General features: G+C 51.7%; 1 protein-coding gene across 1 annotated transcript in view; it reads left to right on the plus strand.

Annotated features, from left to right (window-relative positions):
* Nucleotides 1–245: 245 nt before the first annotated feature.
* Nucleotides 246–20,295, plus strand: part of ZNF652 (zinc finger protein 652) — a 22,073-nt gene continuing 2,023 nt past the window's right edge. The window contains exons 1-5 of the mRNA XM_017837085.1: nt 246–298; nt 13,085–14,204; nt 17,394–17,541; nt 18,225–18,340; nt 19,387–19,650. Of these exons, the coding sequence (XP_017692574.1) occupies nt 13,296–14,204; nt 17,394–17,541; nt 18,225–18,340; nt 19,387–19,650 (1,437 nt within the window). The 5' untranslated portion in view covers nt 246–298; nt 13,085–13,295. The remainder of the gene's footprint in view (nt 299–13,084; nt 14,205–17,393; nt 17,542–18,224; nt 18,341–19,386; nt 19,651–20,295) is intronic.

Genomic DNA, 20,295 nt, shown 5'->3' on the forward strand with positions numbered 1-20,295 from the left:
CGCTGCGGCGGCGGCCACGTAGCGCTGCGGCGGCGGCGGCCCCGGCCGGGGGGAAGGAGGAGGAGGAGGGGGGAGCTCGGGGGCCGCGGCGGCAGCGCCTGGGCCCGAGCGCCGGGCCCCGGCCCCCGAGGCGGCCGCTCGGAGCGCGGGGGCCGAGCGGGAGCGGAGCGGGGGAGGGAGCGAGGGAGGGAGGGCCCCCCGGCCGCCCTGCCCTCCGCCCTCCGCCGCGCCCGCGCCCCCTCCCCGCGGCCGCCCGGCATGGACGGCGGCGGGGGCGGCCCCGGGGGCACCGGCCTGGGTGAGTGCGGGCCGGGGGCGTGCGGGGCGTGCGGGGCGGGGAAGGCAGAGCTCGCAGCCGTTCCACCGTCCTGGCCGGGCCTGGCGGCGGGGCCGAGCCGCGCTAGGCCCGGCCTGGGGGTGGGCGGTGGAGGGACGGCGGGGCCCGGCTGGGAGGGGACGGGGGGCCGGGCAGGGCACCCCCGGCTCGGGGGACACGCGGGGGGACCCCCGTGCGGGAGGAGGGGCGGGGATGGCGCGGGGGCTCCTCCGATCGGGGGCTGCCCCGCGGTCCAGGCTCTGCCCCGGGCTCGGGGGCTGCCCCGGCACCGGCGCGATGCCCCGAGGGCCGCGGGGGTCTCTGCCCGTCCCCCGGCGCGGTGCCACCTGCCCGGGCAGGGCAGGGCGAGGGATCACGCTCCCGTTCCCGAAGGGTTTCCCGTGCCGGACCCTCTGCCCCCGCTGCTCCGGGGGTCCCGGGGGCACCGCCAGCCCTGTCCCCCCGCCGGCCTTTTGGGACGGGGGTTGTCGGTGAAGAGGCGAAGGGAACGAAACGTGTCACCTGGCGCGGCCGCGGGTTCGGATGGAAAATCAGGTGTCTTCTCTCATCCTCGGCCCTTTCCCTGGGGTGTTTCCCCCTTCCCTTCGCTCCCGGGACGGGCCGTGCTGCGCGTTCGCCCCGGGGGGCTCGATTTTTTTGGCCGCCTCCCGTGTGCAAACTGGGGGTGTCCCGGCGCGGGTGTTGGGAGAGACACCGGGCGAGGAGGAGGAGGAGGAACCGGGCATCTCCCTGGGCTCACCAGCGTTACATAAGTACCTTTAATCACAGCTGAGTTTTGGCACCTCGCGCGTGGAAGTGGCTTCGAGGCAGAGCCGTGGAAGGAGCGAGGGATGCGAGGAACGGGCGTTTTTGAGGAATGTGCGTTTTTGAGGAATGTGCGTTTTTGGGGCGCTCTCGGGGGCTGCCCCGGCCCGGGTTGTTGTGGCGATGGCAGCGGGGGCTCGGGAGGGGCCGGAGGGGATGTGCGAGCCCTGCTTTGGGCAGGACCGGGGGCAGGACCCGGGATCGTTCCCCTTTGCAGTTGTGTTCGCTGTCTCTGGTGTGTGGGAACAACGCGCCTTTTCCGGGGGGTGTTAAAGGGGCTGTGGAGTCGCAAAATGTCAATTTAAAAGGGGCTGGTGTTTGTGGTGTCTGATAATTTACTTTACTCTGCTGTTTGAAACCCCTTTATCTCTTCCTACCTGTGTGCAAGGTGCATTTCCCCCCCCCTGCTTTGTAGAGGTTAATCAGGCACTTGCAGTCTGGTGGTGCTGGATGAATGAAGAGCCCCATCCCTGCCCCTTAAATTCAGGTGTGATAATAAAGTTGTGATCCAAACTCGCCGTGGAAATGTGCAGTGGAGGGACAGAAATTTTGAGGGCTCTGCCAGAGGAGGGTGTGTTTGAAAGGAAAGTGCAAAATCATGAAGGCTTTTTATTTTTCTGACTAAGCAATTGCATTTAATAGGCTGCCAGAGAGTTAAGGTTTTATTTATAATTTTATCTGCTGTGTGGTGACTCGTATCTGTAGTTGCAGTAATTGAGGTTTGGGACCACCACTAAATGATCTGTGTCTTATATTGTGTATTTGTAAAAATGCCCTTCAAATACCTGTATGATCAAAAGGGACTTTGGCATTTTAAACTACTGTGAGTTTGTTTTAAAGGACTTAATTGACTATGTCACTGTTTCTTGTTTAGAAGTGATGCAGGAAGCCTTTCACTGATGGTTTCTGGAGAGTTAATTCTTCAGCAATTCTGGATGAAGGGTCAGGTGTCCACAGAGGGGCTAAATTATAAATTCTAAAAATAAATTATAAAAGTATTTTGTCAGGGGTTTTTGTAAGTGCAAACTATTGGGATGTTCTGATTTTATTCCCTCTGGCAGAACCTTGGAAGGTGGAAGTTTCAGGCTGAGAGGAGCAATTTCATCCAAAGGTTGGAAGTCTTTCTGTGTACAAGGAATTGCTGGTGGGTCAGAGCACCTGCAGTGTGAGATGTCCGTGCAGGAATGGCTTGGGAAAACTCCTCTGAGCTCCTCCAGCTGCATGAAACAGACCTTTTCAGTAAACAAGATGCCATCAGTGCCTGCTGGAGGAGGGATGTGCCAATCTCTGAGATAGGCACAGGTATATTTAAGGTGGTTACAAAACTCCCGTGTCATCACTGACCTATTTCTGTGTCACAAAATGTGCCTGATCGCAGAAGAAAGTTATTTCTGACCCCACCAAAAAAAAAAAGAGAGAGATATAATTGGAAGGAAGCACCAACCAATTAAGGAGATTGATATGTTCTCTGACCACCTGATTCCGTGGGTAATTATTGCATTAAAATATTTTCTGGCCATGGCCTGGGTTCAGTTCCTCCAGCACAGAACAGCTCAGTGTGTTCAGCTGAGATCAGTTCTCTCCCTGCAGGATCCAGCCCTTGGCTTCTAAATGGGAGGTGAAGGAAGCTTTAAAGAAGGTGATTTTACTTTTTCAAACAATTCTAGTTTACATTTTGCTAAATATGTGCTGCTTGTCTTTTCAGAATCTCATAATTCCAAAAATTGGTGGTTTTTTCCCCCCCAAAACTTAGGAAAAAATACAGATGCTGGGATATTCTGCTTTTATTCTCTTTGCTAGAATCTTGGAATGTAAAAATACAATTTTTTTATGCAGAGGGCATTTTATTCTCCTGAAATTGTGCCCTTTAAATATTAATGCAGCCCATGAGCAGATAGTGGTTCCAGTTGACTTCCCCCTGTTCTGTCTTGAGCTTCCTCCAGCCAAGAAGATTATTCCAGACAGTGTTTCCCAACAGGAATGTGGTGGTTTTAACCTGTCCTTTCTGTGCATCCAAGTTCCCAACTTCCAGCTGCTCCCACTGTAAATCCAAGGCCAACTTACCTTGGATTTGTGACTCCTGGAACCATCCAAATTGTCCTGGAATCATCCAAACTGCGGCAGAATTGAAGTAACCTGCTGATAGAAAGGGACACAAAGGCACTGCTTGTGTAGAAATGATGGGGTTTGTGCCTTCAAAGAACATTCTCCTGAAGAGATAATTCCTCCTTCAAGTTGCCAACTGTTCAAACACAGAAGGGAGTTCAGTCACGTCCCACCCTGGTGCTCTGCAGGACCCTCATTTTCAGGAGCAGAATTCCCTCCTCACCCAAATTCCAGCTGCCAAACCACCTGGATTTTTCCAAGCCATCTCAAACTGGAGATTGAATTTTTATTTTTTTTTCGGTTTTTAGGTGGCTCCTCCCTCCTGCCAAACAATTGCCCAGGGAGTGAAGCTCTGGCAGAGCCCCGGTGCCAGCAGCTCACACTCCTGAGCACGAGGAGCTTTCCCGGCCCTGTCCGACACCCTTCCCCCAGGAGGTTTCAGATGAGGAGGTTTCTCTCCAGAGGGACTGTTCAGCCCTGCTGAAAACAGCTGCCAGCACCTTCTGCTGGCCTGCTCTGCCCTCTGTGCGTGGAGCTTCGGGAGCTTGGATCCTCTTGGTGGGAAGGGGATTTTTGGTTTTAAGGAGTGTGGTGGGAAAGGCAGTGAGGATGTGCTGGGATGGGATCCCACTCAGTTTGAGGCAAAATCCAGTGCTTTGTTTTCCAGTTCAGCCTGCCCCAGGTAGTGAATATAAATACAAGTGAATAGAAGGTTTCCAGCTGGAATTTTGGAGGGATGTGGGATCGGAGAGCGGCCTGGATGGGAAGGGACCATAAAGCTTTTCCATGGGACACCTTCCACTATCCCAGGCTGCTCCAATCCAACCTGACCTTGAGCACTTCCAGGGATTCCAGGGCATCCCTCCCCTCCCAAGGAGCAATGTTCGTGGTCCCACTGCAGAGATCCAGTGGGAATAAGTAGAAATTAAAGTCTGATTGCTCCCAGTGCCCCGTGTCCTGGGAGCCAGCTGTGTCCCTGGAGCATTTGGGGACGTTTGCTGACCAGGAGGATTCAGTTTTCTGATCAAGGCAGGTGTTTTCTGTCACACAGGTTTTAAAGGAGCAGCTCTCCTTGCTTGTATTTGTGTGGGTTTTCTGCTTCCATCCATCCCAACAACTTTCTGCAGTGATGGGAGCTTTTTAATTCCAGCAGTTTCCCTTTTTTTCTCAGGTTAGCAGATTGGAGGTGTTGCTCACACAGGGCCACAATTCCTCACTGGTTTTGGTGCTTTCTCCCTGTGGTAAATTCTCCACACTCCCCGTGAAGTGACACTGACTGTGCTCGGCTTTCCCTTGTTTGAACTTCGTGTCACTTGGAGGGATTTATGGGGGTGCTCATGTCACTGTGACATTCTGAAAATATTGTCACTGTGACATTCTGAAAATACTGATTATTTCAGGAAGCAACACCTTGTACTGGTCAGATGAAGCTGCACGTTGAGCTGGTCCAGAGAACTGATCCAGAGGCTGGAAATTCATCCCAGGGAATGGTTCTTTTCCAAGCAGACCCATTTCCCAAGGCATCTCACCTTGCCACCAGAAGAATGCCAGTGTTGGCATATAAATAGGGAAGGAATGCCTTGCCTCCTTTTGGCAGCCAAACCCACTTAGATCAGATTAAAACAAACAAGTAACTTTGGCTTTAACTGGTAGTTGTCCCCAGGAGGAAATTTAAATACAAAGTGGGATAAGGTGTCCATGGCTCCATAAGGAATTAATAGGGGGGGAGGAAGGGGAATAAAATAAATAAGAATAAACTAAGTAAAATCCTATTTTCCCAGTGTATTGGTGGGAAGAGGATTCATGCTGGAGGAGGTGAAGCCTGGGCAGGTTGGTTTTGGTCGCTCATGGACCTGCCAGAGAGTTTTGTGTCCCCATGTCCAGCTTCAGGGAGAGCAGGAATGTGGTTCCTACTCTCAGAGGTCAGGCGTGTGCAGGAGAGGAGTTTTGTTGAGGGATCGTCCCCTGGCTGGCTGATAAACATGTGTGTGTGGTGTTCCACGGGCCGGGCTAAATTATGTCAATATTTGAAAGCCAGGCCGGCTGTTTTCCCCAAAGTTTACGTTGTGCACCCAAAACAAAGGGGGTGGAGGTGGCTCAGGAGATGCAGTGCCCCAGAAGCAGGCAGGAGCTGGGGGCAGATGCCCAGCCCAGAGGGTTCTGCAGGGCCCCCAGGAGCCTGGGCACACGGGGCACAGGGAGCTGGGGTTGGGGCTGGCACAGGGAGGGTTGTCAGCACCACACTGAGGTGGTGCCGTGGTGGGGACACCAAATCATCCCTGTGTGACCCACAGGGGGGTTGGGGCTCCAGCAGTTCAGATGCCACTGGGATTTATAACAAATAACAAATCAAATGGGATTTATGACACTGCAGCTCTGCAGGTGGGTTTGGGGGGGGTTGAAGGAGATGCCAAGAGAAGCCCAGCTCAGGAAAGGAAGGAAAGCTCCTGGTGCTAATTCTCCATCAGCCCTGAGGAGTGTTTGGGGACCCAGCAGTTCCAACAGCACAGTCAGTTGTAAAACTGCAGCTCTGCAGGTGGGTTTTGTGGGTGGTTTCAAAGGGGGAGATGGTGAGAGAAGTCCAGGTAAGGAGGAGAAGGGAGAGGTGAGCTCTGGTGCTCACTGTCAGCACCGAGGGGCGTTGGGGACCCAGCAGCTAAAACACCACTTTAGGTATAAAACTGAACCTCTGCAGGTGTTTCTGTGTGAAAGGGGGAGGTGGGAAGAGAAGCCCAGGTGAGGGAGAAGAAGGGAAGGCTGAACTCTGGTGCTCGTTCTTTCCCCCAGCATTTTCCAGGAGTGGTGAGTCACTCCCAACAGGAGCATCTGCCACTGCCCAGGGCAGCTGCCTCCAGCCTTTGTGTTGCTATGGAGGCTTTGACAAACTCCAAAATCGAAATTATTTAGTGTGTAAAGAGCTCTGGGTGAAAAATGGAGAGGATTTTAAACTCATCCCCTAAGCACATTCCAATGATGTGAGAAGAACAAACTTTATTTTGGAGGGATCGAATTCACACTTTGGTGAAGCCAAAGAAGATTTTGCTGTTTAAATCTTCTTCTTTTTTTTTTTTTTTCCCCTGCTACATACCACTCTCAGCAACGTTCCAAAACATTCAGCAGGGTTTTAAGATAAACTGGTAGACTGGAAATGAGTCAAAACGGTTTTTAGAAACTCCATTAAATTGACTGAGAGACTCCCGAGTGTGTGTGGAACGTGCTGTCAGCCCAGCTGGGATCGTTTTAAACGTTTTGTTGTTGGAAAGCAGAAGTGGTCCAGGGGCACAGGAGGTGCAGGGGTGTGGAGCACAGGCTGTGCAAAAAGCTGAACCAAATCAGTGTGAAAACTACAGAATTTGGTCACTGTGTCCATCCTGTGTCCATCCTGCACGTGTCCAAGGTGTCCTTCAGGAGGCAGATTTATCTGGGGTGTTCAAGGTTATTGTTTCTTGCCAAGTCAGTGCTGTCAGCAGGGAGGCAAAACACCTTTCCTGGGAATAAATGTCCAGGTAGGATTTGTACCTGGGGCTTTCCCCTGGGACAGACCCATTTACACCCAGTTTACACCTCCCAGATCCACATCCAGGGCCTCTGGGCCCCTCTGGGAGGGGGAAATGCTAATTTTGGAAAGCAGATCTTGATGACAGATTTCCTTTTGGTGTTCCTGTGCCTTTGTGAGTGACTTAAAGCCACCACTGGGGAGCTCAGAGTAAGTTGTGGGACTCAATAAGTGTCATCACTGGGGTGTGAGAAAACAAAGGGGGGGCTAAAATCCCTAAAAGTGCAGTTTTGAAGATATGTGATGAAAAGAAGAGTTTTGGAATCTTAACAGTGAACCAGAGGACAGCCAGGCACTCCAAAGGGATTTGGAACAAAGAATTGGGCTCTGGTGGGTGAAAAAGTCGCCTTTGGCGTGGGAGGTTTGGGGTTTTGGCAACTCTTCTGATGAGTTTACAGGTTGCAAGGGTCAGATCCCTGTTCATGTGGTCATATAGAGCTTGTCTTGGCTTCATTTGTGTCTCCAAGTCGTCAAACAATGGCAGAAAAGTTATAAAAGTAAAAGGTGAATGACAGAGGTGCTGCTGTGGGGTGGGAAACACCTGGCTGGGTTTTAATCTGCTCATGGAAAGGTATAAATGAGACACAGCGAGAGATCTGAATGTAAGGAAGTTCCTAATTCACTCGCAGGTGCTTCATTTTGATTATTGAAGGTAGCAGGGAGGGTGTGGATTTAATCTGAGTGTGTGTCCTGGTGCATTAGAACTTATTTCGAGGTGGTTTTGCCTACTCGGAGAAGAATGTTGAGGTTTGTGGCTGTTGGATCCAAAATTCCTTCCCAGGCAGTGGAAACCCTTCAGCAAAAGCTGAGGGATTACAATGCTGTGGAATTCCGAAATGGCAACCTCTGGAACTGTTTTCTGGGGAGATAATGCTTGAAAACAATCCAGATTCCCAGCGCTGGAAATCACTGGTTTGACACAGCCTTTGTGTCCCAGGCCGGATTTCTGGATCCAGCCGGGATAATTCAGCTGGAGAAACGGAAAGGGCCTGAAGGTTTGGGATGGGGCTTGATTTGTGTCGGTGGCAGGGTGGTACAGAAGGGGTTTTCTGGAACTGGGAACAGGTTCTGCTTCGTTTTCCACCAGCCTGTTCCACAGTCACAGGCAAATGGCCAAGTCCAGCCAGGGGAAATGTGTCACCTGCTGAGTCAGCAAAATCCCCATCGCTGCTGATTTCAGGAATGGTCCCAAAAAACCCTGGGATAGGGACGGGCTGCTGCGATGCTGCCCCTCCGGGCTGTCCTGGGCCACCCCGGCGCTGGAATTCCAGAGTGGACAGGATTTATCCCTTCTCCAGGCGCTGGAATTCCAGAGTGGACAGGATTTATCCCTTCTCCAGGCTCCCGGGGCCCTGCCCAGGCTCCCCCGCCCCACTCTGGGGTCCCTGCCGGCCCAGCTGCATTTTGGGATGTGCTGGATTTGGGGATGTGCTGCATTTTGGGATGTGTGTGCTGGGTTTGTTTGGTTGTCCCCAGACTAATCCTGAGACAGAGGTGCCCAAATGTGTGGCTTTAATTGCCCTAGAACTCGGACCCCACACCATTCCCACACCATTCCCGGCTGAGCCCTGGAGGGGAGAAGCTGCTCCTGGGAATTCACCGGGAATCCAGAGCTCGCAGGGTCCCGGTTTCTTCCCTTTTCCCGGGAACTGGGAATGTTGTTCCCGAACATCCTCTTTGCTGCCTTACCCTGTGTCCCCCAAACTGTGTCAGCAGCAAAACTGAGGCAGCAAATGGGATTATTGCTCCCTCTGGGGCTGTGCTGAGGGAACCCTCGGGCTCGGGCTGGTGTCAGGAGTTTGGGAATGGGTGGATGTTTGGGAACAGGTCGTTAGCAGCACTCAGGCTCTTCAGTTTGCATTTCCATGGGCACAGGCAGCTTGAGCACTTCCATAGGAATGCAGGAGCAGTGGGATGTGCTGCTGGATGTGCTGCCTCAGTCTGCAGAGAAACCTGACCCGCTTCAGAACAGATTTCAGGGGGTTTTTGCACATGAAGCAGCCGAGATGCACAAGAAAGGAGCGATTGTGCCGTGAGATAAATAATTCCCTCCTGTGTTCCAGCCCTGGTTCCTCTCCCTGACTCCTGGAACTTGGACCAGATGTGTTTTCCCACTGCCTGGGAATTGCTGGGCCTGTTTCAGGCACCTGTTCCTCAAACTGGGACAGGAATTGGGGTTTGATGTGCTCTGCAGGGTTCATGGGTTCAGCTGGAGGCGGCTGGACCGGTTTGTAGAATCCTGGAATACCCTGAGCTGGAAGGGACCCACCAGGATCATCGAGTCCAACTCCTGGTGCTGCCCAGGACACCCCAAACCCCTCCCCCGGGTCGTTTTAGGCATCACTTTTCATTTCCACATTGCAACCTCTGGTTATTCCTCACTTATTTCCTTCGGAGAATTCACGTTTCCTGAGCATTTCAGAGCAGGGTCCCAGCGAGGAAACATGAATGCTTTTTATTTTTGCAGCAGAACTTTGTGTTGGGGATTGGCCCTAAAGCCGGGTTGTACCTGTGGAACGAAAATCACATTTTTCTTGGCCATTTTCCTGTGTTTCTGTCCTGCTGCTGCTGATTGATGGGTGACACAGAATATTAACAGAAGCAAAGTGAAAAATCACATTCTTATTTATTTATATATATATATATATGTATTTATAAATATATATAATATTTATATATATATATTTATATTTACCTGAATCTTGCATTTTCTTGCCACCCTTCAAAAGTAAACACGTGCCAGTTGTATCATGGTTCTGATTCTCCTGGAGCCAAATAATGTGATTTATTCAGTATGAAAGTGTTTAACTTAAAATGACACCGGGTGTTTATTAAGGGTTGAGTTCACATGGGTTTTTACCTGTACTAGAAATGAGTGAAGAGGAAGCAGAGAAGCTCCAGTTTGGGTTAGAAATTTGGGTGGGAACCAGGTTAAAGCCTGTCCCAGGTTTGGTGGAATATTGGAATTCTGTTTGTCTGGTGGAATGTTGGAGCAGTTTTAGTGAACCCCCCAACCTCCAACCAGTGCCTGACTCCTTCAGCAGCCACTCAGCTGGTTTGAAATCGGTGCATTGTCTTAACTAATGCAGATTATTTATTTATGCTCTGTGGTTGTTTCACCACTGGCTGCAAATCTGGTTGCCCCAGGACTTACTGGAGCCGCTGGATCGGTGCTTCCAACCCCCTTCAAAGCCTCAGGTCGTTAACGAGGATGCAAAATGGCTTTGCCTTTAATTGTAACACGGTTAGAATTGTTTGGTTTGGGTTTTTTTCTGAGCTGTGTTTTGAGAAAAGTCTTGTTTTCTATTAAAAAAAAAAAAATCAGTTTTCAGGGTGCTCAGACTTTCTCCTGGCCCTGGGTCTGTGTGCAGGGGTCATCATCCCTAATGAGCCTGAGATCCATATTGATTTATCCCTAAATAAACCCGGTCCTTCCTTGCAGTGCCTCTTGATTGCATCCATTGAAAAGCTCCTGCTAAGCTGAGATTTGCTGAGAAAATGAAATTTTGGGGGTTGACTGGGGGAAATGACAGGTCCTGTGTGGTAAAGGGACCGTGGAAATCCCGGATGGGCTCCGGGCTGTTTGGGATCCCGGGAAGTTGGGGGTGCAGGCTGTGCTGCCTTCCCCTGGCACGGAGCTGGCAGCAGCCCTGTTGTCCCTGCCAGCAGTGTTTGCTGCTGCTGGACCCCTGCCAGGAGCCAGATCCCATTCCCTGCACCAGCAAGAGCTGCCAGGCTGCTCCCTCAGGGGGCAAACCCGGGGCAGGTCAGTGACAGCACCCCCTGAGCCCCCGGGATCCCAAATCTCTCTATTTTAGTGGAGGAAGGGCAGAATGTGGGTTTGCTTACGGAGCAGTGAAAGCCCTGGTGAGGGGGTGAGGGGTTGCTTCCTCCACCCACACCTTGGGCTGCCAGTTGTCCTTTCCTTTTCTGGGTTTGAGCTTTTTAATGTTTGCAGACTTGCAAACCTTGCCTGATCTTTGGTTACCCTGGTGCAGGCACCTCGTGGCTTTGCTCTGTGTCCTGATAAGCATCTTCAAAAACTGCTTTGAAACCCCCGTTTCCTCTTTACTTCTTAATCAGAGCCCGGATCTGCAACTCATTCTGTGAAAAGCTTGGGGTTCTTTTGATAAAAGTGAACTCACCTTTCAAGAGGGACGGAGCTCAAACCACCCCGATGCTGCTTCGGTACGTTTGGGGTTAGAAAACTTAGAGGGGGAAATGCAAACGTTCTCTGAGTGTGTTTTGGGCTCTGAAATCAGCAGTTTGTTGTTGATGAAGGTCCGAGGGGACCTTGGGCAGCTCTTTGGCTGCTCAGTGACGTTGTTCCAAGGCTGGGGGTGCCGGGGGTGGGTTCAGAGTGGAAGCAGGTTGCTGAGGCTGCAGAGCGAGGTGGTTTTAACACCAACTGACTCTGGATAACTCAGAATAACCCCCCCTTTTGTTGTGTGTGTTTGAAGTGGCTCCGTGGGGATGTGAAGGGGTTTGTTGGGCAGAACGTTCCCTCAGTGATGGCACCAATGTTTGGATGTTCAGTAAAATGGGGAGGGAAAGGTGAACCTGCCTTTTCCTGACGAGTTTTGTGCTTTCCTGGCTCTCCAGCAGCAACATTCCAGTAGCCTTCCTGGTTCCCTCCTGCTGGAGGTGCTTGATGTCGCCTTGGAAATGGTCAGGGATGGGTTTATACCTGACACAGGGATTTTTCTGAGCTTCTGAATATTCACTGAATTTAGGGAAAGGAAAAGCCAAACTGGGTTCCATCCTTCCCAGGGCTTTCCAAGGGCCTTCCTGGGTGTAGGGATGTTAATTTTGGCTTGCAGTCCCAGCCAGTTTATGCTATAATGTACTGGCTTTTCCATCTGGACGTGGGTTGTGACCCCAAGCCAGTGCTCACAGCCCATCTCCAGGGATTTCCTGGCCCAGCCAGGGCTTGGTGCTCTCCTTCCTGATTTCCTTTGGAGCTGGGAAGGCAGAGCAGCAGGAATGGACCCTGCTGTGGTGGTGCTGAGTCTGCAGGGCACTGCCAGGCACCTTCGGGGCCCTCTTGGAGCCGTTTGGAAATCCTGGAGAAGCGTTCAGGGATCTGTTCTAATTAAACTGATGATCAGACTCATCAGTGGCCTGGCCTGTCCCCAGGGTGGCACTTCCCCAACACCAGAGGGCACTTCAGTCTTTAGGATTCAGGCATTGGTGGGTTCCTCTCCTGTTCAGTTAAACTCACTTTAGAGGGGGAGAAACTGCTGGTGGGAGCAGTTCTCACATTCCAAGAGTGGAGATCCCGTTTTCTTCACATTTAACTGCTCAGTCCATCCATTCTGTTGGGTCCTTCTCTGTCCTCTCATCCTGGGATGTCTCAGTCCTGAATTCTCCTTTCCTGCCCCCTCTGGTCCCAGATGTAGCTCCAGGAATCCCCTTTGCTGGGGCTTCCAGAGTGTTTCCCATTCCACCTGCCCAGCCAAAAATCCTGGCTTGCTGCTGCAACCCTGTGCTACCCAAATGTTGATTGTCCTGCTGAAAGAGAGATGGGAGGGATTGATTACTTGTATTCAGGAGGGATCACGTGGCTTTTTTTTTTTTTTGCAAGAGGAAGTAGCAGTGTCCTGGTCAAATTCCAACTTGGAATGACTGCGAGGGAAATGTGGATGGGCAAATGTGATATTGTTTGGCTTCTGCTTCGAGGATTAAACAGCTGGGGGGAAGGGAGAATGAGACAAAGGAGTAGTTGCCTTAAATCGAGGGGCTGTGGGAGGGATGTGTGAGGTGGAAGCAAGCAGGGACTGGGGAGTTCTCAGGCTGGTTTGGGGCTGCAGGTGGGAAATGCCTCCGTTGGAATTCATCATTAGTGTGGGTCTGTGTGAAACGTCCCCTGGATGAGGATGGGCTCCCTTTGGGAGGTACAGGAGAGGCAGAGGTACTTTTGGGTAGGGGTGTGGGGGCAGAGCAGGGCTTTGGGGCCATCAGTGCTCCCCAAAGTCCAGGAGAGACACAGCTCTGCGTCCCTGGAGCTGTGGTGGATCCCCATCTTTGGTGGATGGGGAATATTCATTGCCTTGATTTCCATATCTTAGGAATCTCCTACCCCTCAGAGGGTGTTTGTAACTCCCCAGGGTGTTTGTAACTCCCCGTGGTTTCCCTTGAGACACCCCCCAGCAGCCCAGAGATGACCAGCCCTGTGCTTCCCTCCAGCTGGACAAACCCAGAAGGATTTGCTGCGATTTTACTAATTTGAGGTTGTTTGCTGTTCTTTTAATTGACTTTGTTCTCTCTGTTGTCTCTTCTAGATAAAATGTTCGAGGGTTCGTTGGCACCTTTCCCCAGAAGAATAATCCCAGCTCTGCTCCTGCCATAACCCTGGAATTCCGTGCCCTCCCCTCAGCCCCCGTGTGTCCATGGACCAGGCGCCGGGCTGGAGGACCCACCCCCACCTCGAGCTGCTGCTGCTGCCTTGGTTTCTCTGGGATTGAAGGTGCTCCATGAACCAGGGCCCCCCAAATGAGTCAAACGGCCAATTCCTGCCAGCAGCTGGTTGAGAACTGCCCGGCGCCCGTGGCGGGGATGGCACAGGAGGACGGTCGCCGCGGGCAAGTGCCACCCACCTTCTACCACGGGGCCAGCCAGGAGCTCGACCTGTCCACCAAGGTGTACAAGAGGGAGTCAGGGAGCCCCTACTCTGTGCTGGTGGACAGCAAAATGAGCAAACCCCACCTCCACGAGAGAGAGGAGCAGCCTTATTTCAGGGAGAACAGAGCGGTAGGAGAGGTCCGGGCTGTGAAAGAAGACAGAGAAAACTCTGACGACTCTGAGGAGGAAGAGGAGGAGGAAGATGAAGTGACTTACAAAAGGGAGCAGATTATAGTAGAGGTAAACCTTAACAACCAAACCTTAAATGTATCAAAAGGGGAGAAGGGTGTCCCCTCCCAGTCCAAAGAGACTGCTGTTCTTAAGACCAGCAGTGAGGAAGAGGAGGGTGACAGTGGGGAAGAGGCCACTGAAGACAGTAATGATTATGAGGAAAATGAGAGGCAGAAGAAAAAAGAGAAAAGAGTGGAAAAAGTTAGTGTTGCACAAAGGAGAACGAGGAGAGCTGCCTCTGCTGCAGCAGCCACCACCTCCCCACCACCCAGAACTACAAGGGGTCGTAGAAAGAGTGTGGAGCCCCCCAAGCGTAAGAAGAAAACTGCAAAGGAGCCCAAGGCACCTGTGCAGAAATCAAAGTGTGAAGAGAAGGAGACTTTAACCTGTGAGAAGTGCCCCAGGGTGTTTAACACACGCTGGTACCTGGAGAAGCACATGAACGTCACTCACAGGCGAATGCAGATCTGCGACAAATGTGGGAAGAAATTTGTGCTAGAAAGTGAGCTGTCCCTTCACCAGCAAACTGACTGTGAAAAAAATATCCAGGTAGGTTTGCTCACCTGCTTGCCAGATTTCCACACCTTCTGTCGTGCCCTGGATACAGTGGTGGACACTTCAGAGGGGGAAATCTTTTGCACAGCCCAGGTTCTGACCGAGGCCTTGTCTCTGCGCAGCGACACTTCGGTGCCTTCCAGGACTGCTGGGAGAGGAGTGTCCAGCTGCTCTGGCAGTTACTCTGGTAGTAAACTACGAGTTGGGGAGCACACAGAGCCACTCTAGCAGTGTCAGACTGGGCTGAGAACAGTTTGCAGTGAAGCTCTTGGACGGGAGGAGCCCTCCTCCCTCGGTGCTGAGCCCCGGCAGCTCTCGCTGGTGTTCGGTGTCCTCGGGCACAGAGTGGTTCCAGGGCAGGTCTCACTGCAGGACTTGGCTGGTACTGGAATCAGAAATTTGGGCAATCCCAGAGAGGCAAGCAGGTGAGAAAGACACCAGTGGAGTCAGGATTTGAACTGGGGTTAAAGCGGAGTTTAAAAATCCTGCTGGGATGATGATCCAGAGGCGATTTACAGTAAGTGCTCCCAGATGGGGGTAAAAGTGTTATGAATTCAGTGCCTAACCCGTGAGCCTGCCCTTTTCCCAGTGCCAAAAGCCCAGTAAATCCCCCTGATGACACAGAAACCTTTGCTCTTTCTCACCAGCAGCTGTGCAGCTCTGCTCTGTCCCCCAGCAGTGGGAGGCTGTGCTGGAACAGAACCCTTTGCAAGCTCGAGGTCGTGGAAGGAGCTCCAGAGTTTGTGATTCATGCGTGGTTTGGGCTTTGCTCGTGGGCACCTCTGTTCTCACGGAGCTGGTTTATGTGGCAGCTCAGCCCTGCCTTTCCTGCCTCGTTAACCTGCTCAGTGTTGCCCCCTCCCTGTGCAGTGACCCCACTGCCGAGCAGCTCGGGCTCGGTCCGGGGCAGCTGCAGGGTTTGGGGTTTGTAGGGCAGCAGGTTTCCTGTCTGCCCAGCCAGGATTTCACCAGGATGATTTAATGGCTTTTTGTTTGTTTGTTTTCTTGTTTAAACGCTGAACCGAGTTGGAATTCAGTCCCCACTGTGTGGGAGACATGAAATAATTCATTGCAGTTTCTCTTTCCTAAGCCTGACATGCAGCTCTGGGTAACTCTGTGCTGGTTTTCCTTGTGTTTCAGCTCATAGGAGGAAGACTGAAGGAAGGATTATAAAATAAGATAATGAGTCTTGAGCTTAGTTAATAAAATACAGAAACATTTCAGTGTGTCCTTGCAGCTTTTGAAAGAAATACTTCAAAAGTTCAGTGCAGCAGAGAACATTGAAATGTAAATTTAAGGAATGTCCCAGCATCCAGGTGGCTCTTTCACAGCATTAAACCTTTTCACTTTAAACAGGAATTCATGGATAGTTTAAACACATGGTATAGAATAAGGAAGTGTGTGCTTCTGAGGGGATAAATTCCTATGTCCAAAAAGAGGGTAGGAAAAGAAATAAAAATTGTCCAAATTATGTTTTATATCCAGAAGCTCCCCCAGATATTTCCAGTGCCAGAAGCACTGCAAGTCATCTCCAAAGTCTCAATATCTGAGCGTACATCCAACAGTTATTCCTCTGTGCTGACCCTTGGAATGTGTTTTACAGCTTCCTGCTAATGTGTTTTTATTCCACCTGGCAAAAATTGTGCTTCAGGGTTGGATATGTCAAGGGGGATATGGAGCTTTGTGTAGGAAAAGGAATGGTTTAATGTTTGAGTGGTAATTGAACTGATAAAACACAGTGGGCTCCTCTCTATTTTTCATCCAAGTGATGGGATATGTCTGTTTTTCCAGGTGGTTTCTGATTTTCCTCCTCTCCAGATCAGAGTTCCTGTTGTCACCTGAAGCTCTGTGTAGTCACTCTCAGTATTAGTGTTCTAATCTAATTAAGTTGTAGTCTGACCTCTTCAAGGCCTGTCTTAACTTTATATCACAGTATTTGTGATCACTTCACATCACTGCTTTGCTCTTTAGGGTGGTTTTTTTCCCCTCAAGGGCTGCAGTTTGTTCCCCACGTGCCTCCAGGGAGGTGTTTTGGAGGTGTTTCCTCAGGGAATGGACCAGAATTCCCAAGCCTGCAGAGATCCAAACGCTGTGGGAGCAGCAAAACTTGTCTGTGCAGAGAAGAACCGACCCAGCCTGGCAGAATTCATCAATATTTGCTGGTTGAACAGCACCCAGCCCTTCTCACTGGGAGGGAAGGGGGTGATTGAGAGGCAGAAAATGGGGATGCCCCCAAAACCCCAACAACCACCAGAAATGAGCCACAGTTCCTTCCTCCTCACTCCAGAGATGGACATGTCTTGGTTTCCTCACGTGTCTGCCAGCAGGTTTTACAACTGTTCTGAAATGTTCAAAATTCTACAAGGATCTTTTGGTCAAGTCTTTAGGAAGAACTAACTTGGGAAAAGAGGTGTTTGAAAGCCCACAAGTGTCCTGCCCATCGCTGATTTCATGGACATTTCCCGGAAACTGTGGGAAGGAACTCACACATTTCTTGCCTGTTGTCACTTCTGGGACCTGCAGAGCTGCTGAGACCTTCAACAAATGAAGAACCAGAACACAAGGGATGGAGGGGACACCTTGCTTTGCTCTCTGAGTCCCAGAATCCACGTCCAGAGCTGCAGGGTGGGAGCTGCTTTCCCTGGAGAACCAGAAGGATCAGAGAGTTTTGGCTAATTAAACCTGGGATTTGGGTGGGGTCACAGTGCTGCTTCCAAAGGGCTGGAGGATGTGCACATGGATTCAAGGCAACTTGGTGGGATTGGTCTCTTCCACCTCTGTTGGATTCTCCCCTCACACCAAGGGTTTGGATTCTCCCCTCACACCAAGGGTTTGGATTCTCCCCTCACACCAAGGGTTTGGATTCTCCCCTCACACCAAGGGTTTGGATTCTCCCCTCACCAGCAGCATCAGGGCCTGTGAAGTTGTCTCTGGTTTAGCTCCTGTGTTGAATTTTGGAATTCTAAGTTCTCTGCAGGTGGCACCAAAATGTTTGTTTTAACATCCTCTCTCCTCCTGCTTGATCTGGCTTTTCTTAGAGTAGTTGTTTCAGGTGTTAACCCAAGAAATGTGCAGTCTGAGGCAGCATTTTGACTTGTTCTGGGCTTCTTTTTGTGGCTTAACTGCACTGGCTGGAATCGCCGAACCTCCCTAATTCCCACTTCCTTCTCTGTCCCACCCCAGTGTGTTTCCTGTAACAAATCCTTCAAGAAGCTCTGGTCCCTCCATGAACACATCAAGATTGTCCATGGATATGCAGAGAAGAAGTTCTCCTGTGAGATCTGTGAGAAGAAGTTCTACACCATGGCCCACGTGCGGAAACACATGGTTGGTGAGTTGGTGGTGGAGCCTCCAGGGGGTCCTGGGGGGTCTCCTTGTGGGTCTTGGCTCGTTCTGGAAAGAAAAATAATAAGGCAAAAGAAAAATAATAAGGCTGGGAGAGCTGGGGGGTGATCACCTGGAGAAGAGAAGCTCCAGGGGGACCTGAGAGCCCCTTCCAGAGCCTAAAGGGGCTCCAGGAGAGCTGGAGAGGGACTGGGGACCAGGGATGGAGGGACAGGACACAGGGAATGGCTTCCCACTGCCAGAGGTGGGATATTGGGAAGGAATCCCTCCCTGTGAGGGTGGGGAGGGGCTGGGATGGATTTCCCAGAGGAGCTGTGCCTGCCCCATCCCTGGAAGTGTCCAAGGCCAGGCTGGAACTTGGAGCAGCCTGGGCTGGTGGAAGGTGTCCCTGCCCGTGGCACAGGGGGTAGAACTGGATAAGTTTTAAGGTCCTTCCACCCCAAAGCATTCTGTGATTCCATGAAAACAAGACAAAGTGAGTTGTCTGAGCTTTGTGCTCAGCACAGAGATCAGGCCTGTGGTGCTGGGCAGCAGGAGGATGGGAATGTTTGCACAGAGTGTCTGGGAGCTGTCAGCTGGGATCCCCTTCCTGCTCAGAATGGGAGGGAAACGCTGCTTCAGGAGCTGTTTGCGTTGCCCTGCCCCCTCTAACGGCCCGTTGTGTTGCAGCACACACCAAGGACATGCCATTTACATGTGAAACCTGTGGAAAGTCCTTCAAGCGCAGCATGTCCCTCAAGGTCCATTCCCTGCAGCACTCGGGGGAGAAACCCTTCCGCTGTGAGGTGAGAGCTCCTGCTCAGGGTGCAGGGACCAGGGCATGGCAGTGCCAGGGGCAGTGCCAGGGGAGCTGAGTTCACCTAGAAATGAGGGGCAGGTTCATCAAAGTTTGGGGAAAGTTCTTCTCCCCGCGGGGAGCACGGCAGGAGCACCTGGGGGTGACCCGGAGCTGGGTGTGGTTGGCTGTGTTTTTTCTCACACTGGAGCAGGATTTGAATCCCAGTTTTCCCTTCATAGCAAAGCCTAATTCAAACTCCAGGAATCCTCCCTGTCTTACCCAGTAACTTGGAACAGATAGAAGTGGCCACAGTGGAAATAATCAAATTACTGCTTGATTTTCACGTGTGGGATAAATGATTGTGCTCCAAACGGTTCCTCCTGGAGATCTGAGCCCGTGCTCTGAGTTTGGGTTCATTAATCAGTGTGTGTGTGGTGGGATGGGGCAGAGGATCTCCCTGCCACACTCCCAGGAGTTTGGGGTTGGGATTTCCTGCCTGCCTCGGGAAGGGGATGGCGTGGGACAGACTTCCAGTGGTGTGTGTGGAGCAGGGAACGCCTCAGTCACTGGTGGGGATGTTTGGGGGGGTCACAGGATGGGGACAGAGGGGATGCAGAGCCCTTCCTGTTCCCACAGGGGACATGGAGTAGGAATGGTGGTAGAACAGCTCAGGGATAAGACTTGTAGGGAAATAAATCACCTCATACCAATAAAAAGCAGCTGGGAAAGGCCCGTGTGGAGCTGTGCTGTTTGGTGGGGAGCAGAGTCCTCTAGTGGCTGCAAACCCTCCCTGGGATGCCTCGAGCCACCAGCAGTGCTGGAATAACCGAGTCTCTGCCAGGACTGCAGTGCCAGCTGAACGTTCTGACTCTCCCAAAGCTCCTGTGCCAGCAGACCTTTAGTACAGCCCAAACCCTGCTCAGTAAATTCCCACTAAATAATTTGAATTCTGCAGTTCGTGTGTCCTAGCCCAGGTGTCCTTTACTCCTCCCCACAGTCCCCTGCAGTGTCTCCTGTGCCTGGATCCCACTGCTGCTGTTCTTTCTCTTGCAGAACTGTGATGAGAGGTTCCAGTACAAGTACCAGCTGCGCTCCCACATGAGCATCCACATTGGGCACAAGCAGTTCATGTGCCAGTGGTGTGGCAAAGACTTCAACATGAAGCAGTACTTTGATGAGCACATGAAAACACACACTGGTAAGAGCTTGTCGAAGGAGAAGCCACAAGTACCTTGGCAAAACACTTCCCTTCCTTGGGATTTGGGGTTATCCGACTGGAAAATCAGACAGGAGAGGTTAATACACCCCCTTAAAGGTTAAATCTGTAGGGCTGTGACTCACTGTGAGGAAAGGGAGAGGTCAGACCTGGGATTTTGGCCTGAAGGAGCCCCTTGCCAATGGCCTTACAAAGGATTGTTTCAGGCATCAAAATCCAAAGGTGAGGGAGAAATTCCCACAGTCTGAGGAATTCCCAAAGTCTGCAGCTCCTGTGGAGCATTTGCAGAAGTGAGAGAGGAATTCCCAAAGTCTGAGGCTTCTGTGGAGCCCCTTCATTTGCAGAAGTGAGGGGGGAATTCCCAAAGTCAGAGGAATTCCTCCAGTCTGCAGCTCCTGTGGAGCGTTTGCCACGGGCAGAGCAGCCCCGTTCAGTCAGTTTGTGGGAGGTGTAGTGATTTTGGGGGTGTTCAGAGTGGGTGTGCAGTGATTTTGGGGGGTGTCCAGGGTGGGTGTGCAGTGATTTTGGGGATGTCCAGGCTGGGTGTGCAGTGACTCTGGGGGTGTGCAGTGATTTTGAGGGGTGTCCAGGCTGGGTGTGCAGTGATTTTGGGGGGTGTCCAGGGTGGGTGTGCAGTGATTTGGGGGGGTGTTCAGGGTGGGTGTGCAGTGATTTTGGGGGGTGTCCAGGGTGGGTGTGCAGTGATTTGGGGGGGTGTTCAGGGTGGGTGTGCAGTGATTTTGGGG

Source organism: Lepidothrix coronata, unplaced genomic scaffold (genome assembly GCF_001604755.1).
Source record: "Lepidothrix coronata isolate B3197 unplaced genomic scaffold, Lepidothrix_coronata-1.0 Scaffold291, whole genome shotgun sequence".
Classification (NCBI taxonomy): Eukaryota; Metazoa; Chordata; class Aves; order Passeriformes; family Pipridae; genus Lepidothrix; species Lepidothrix coronata.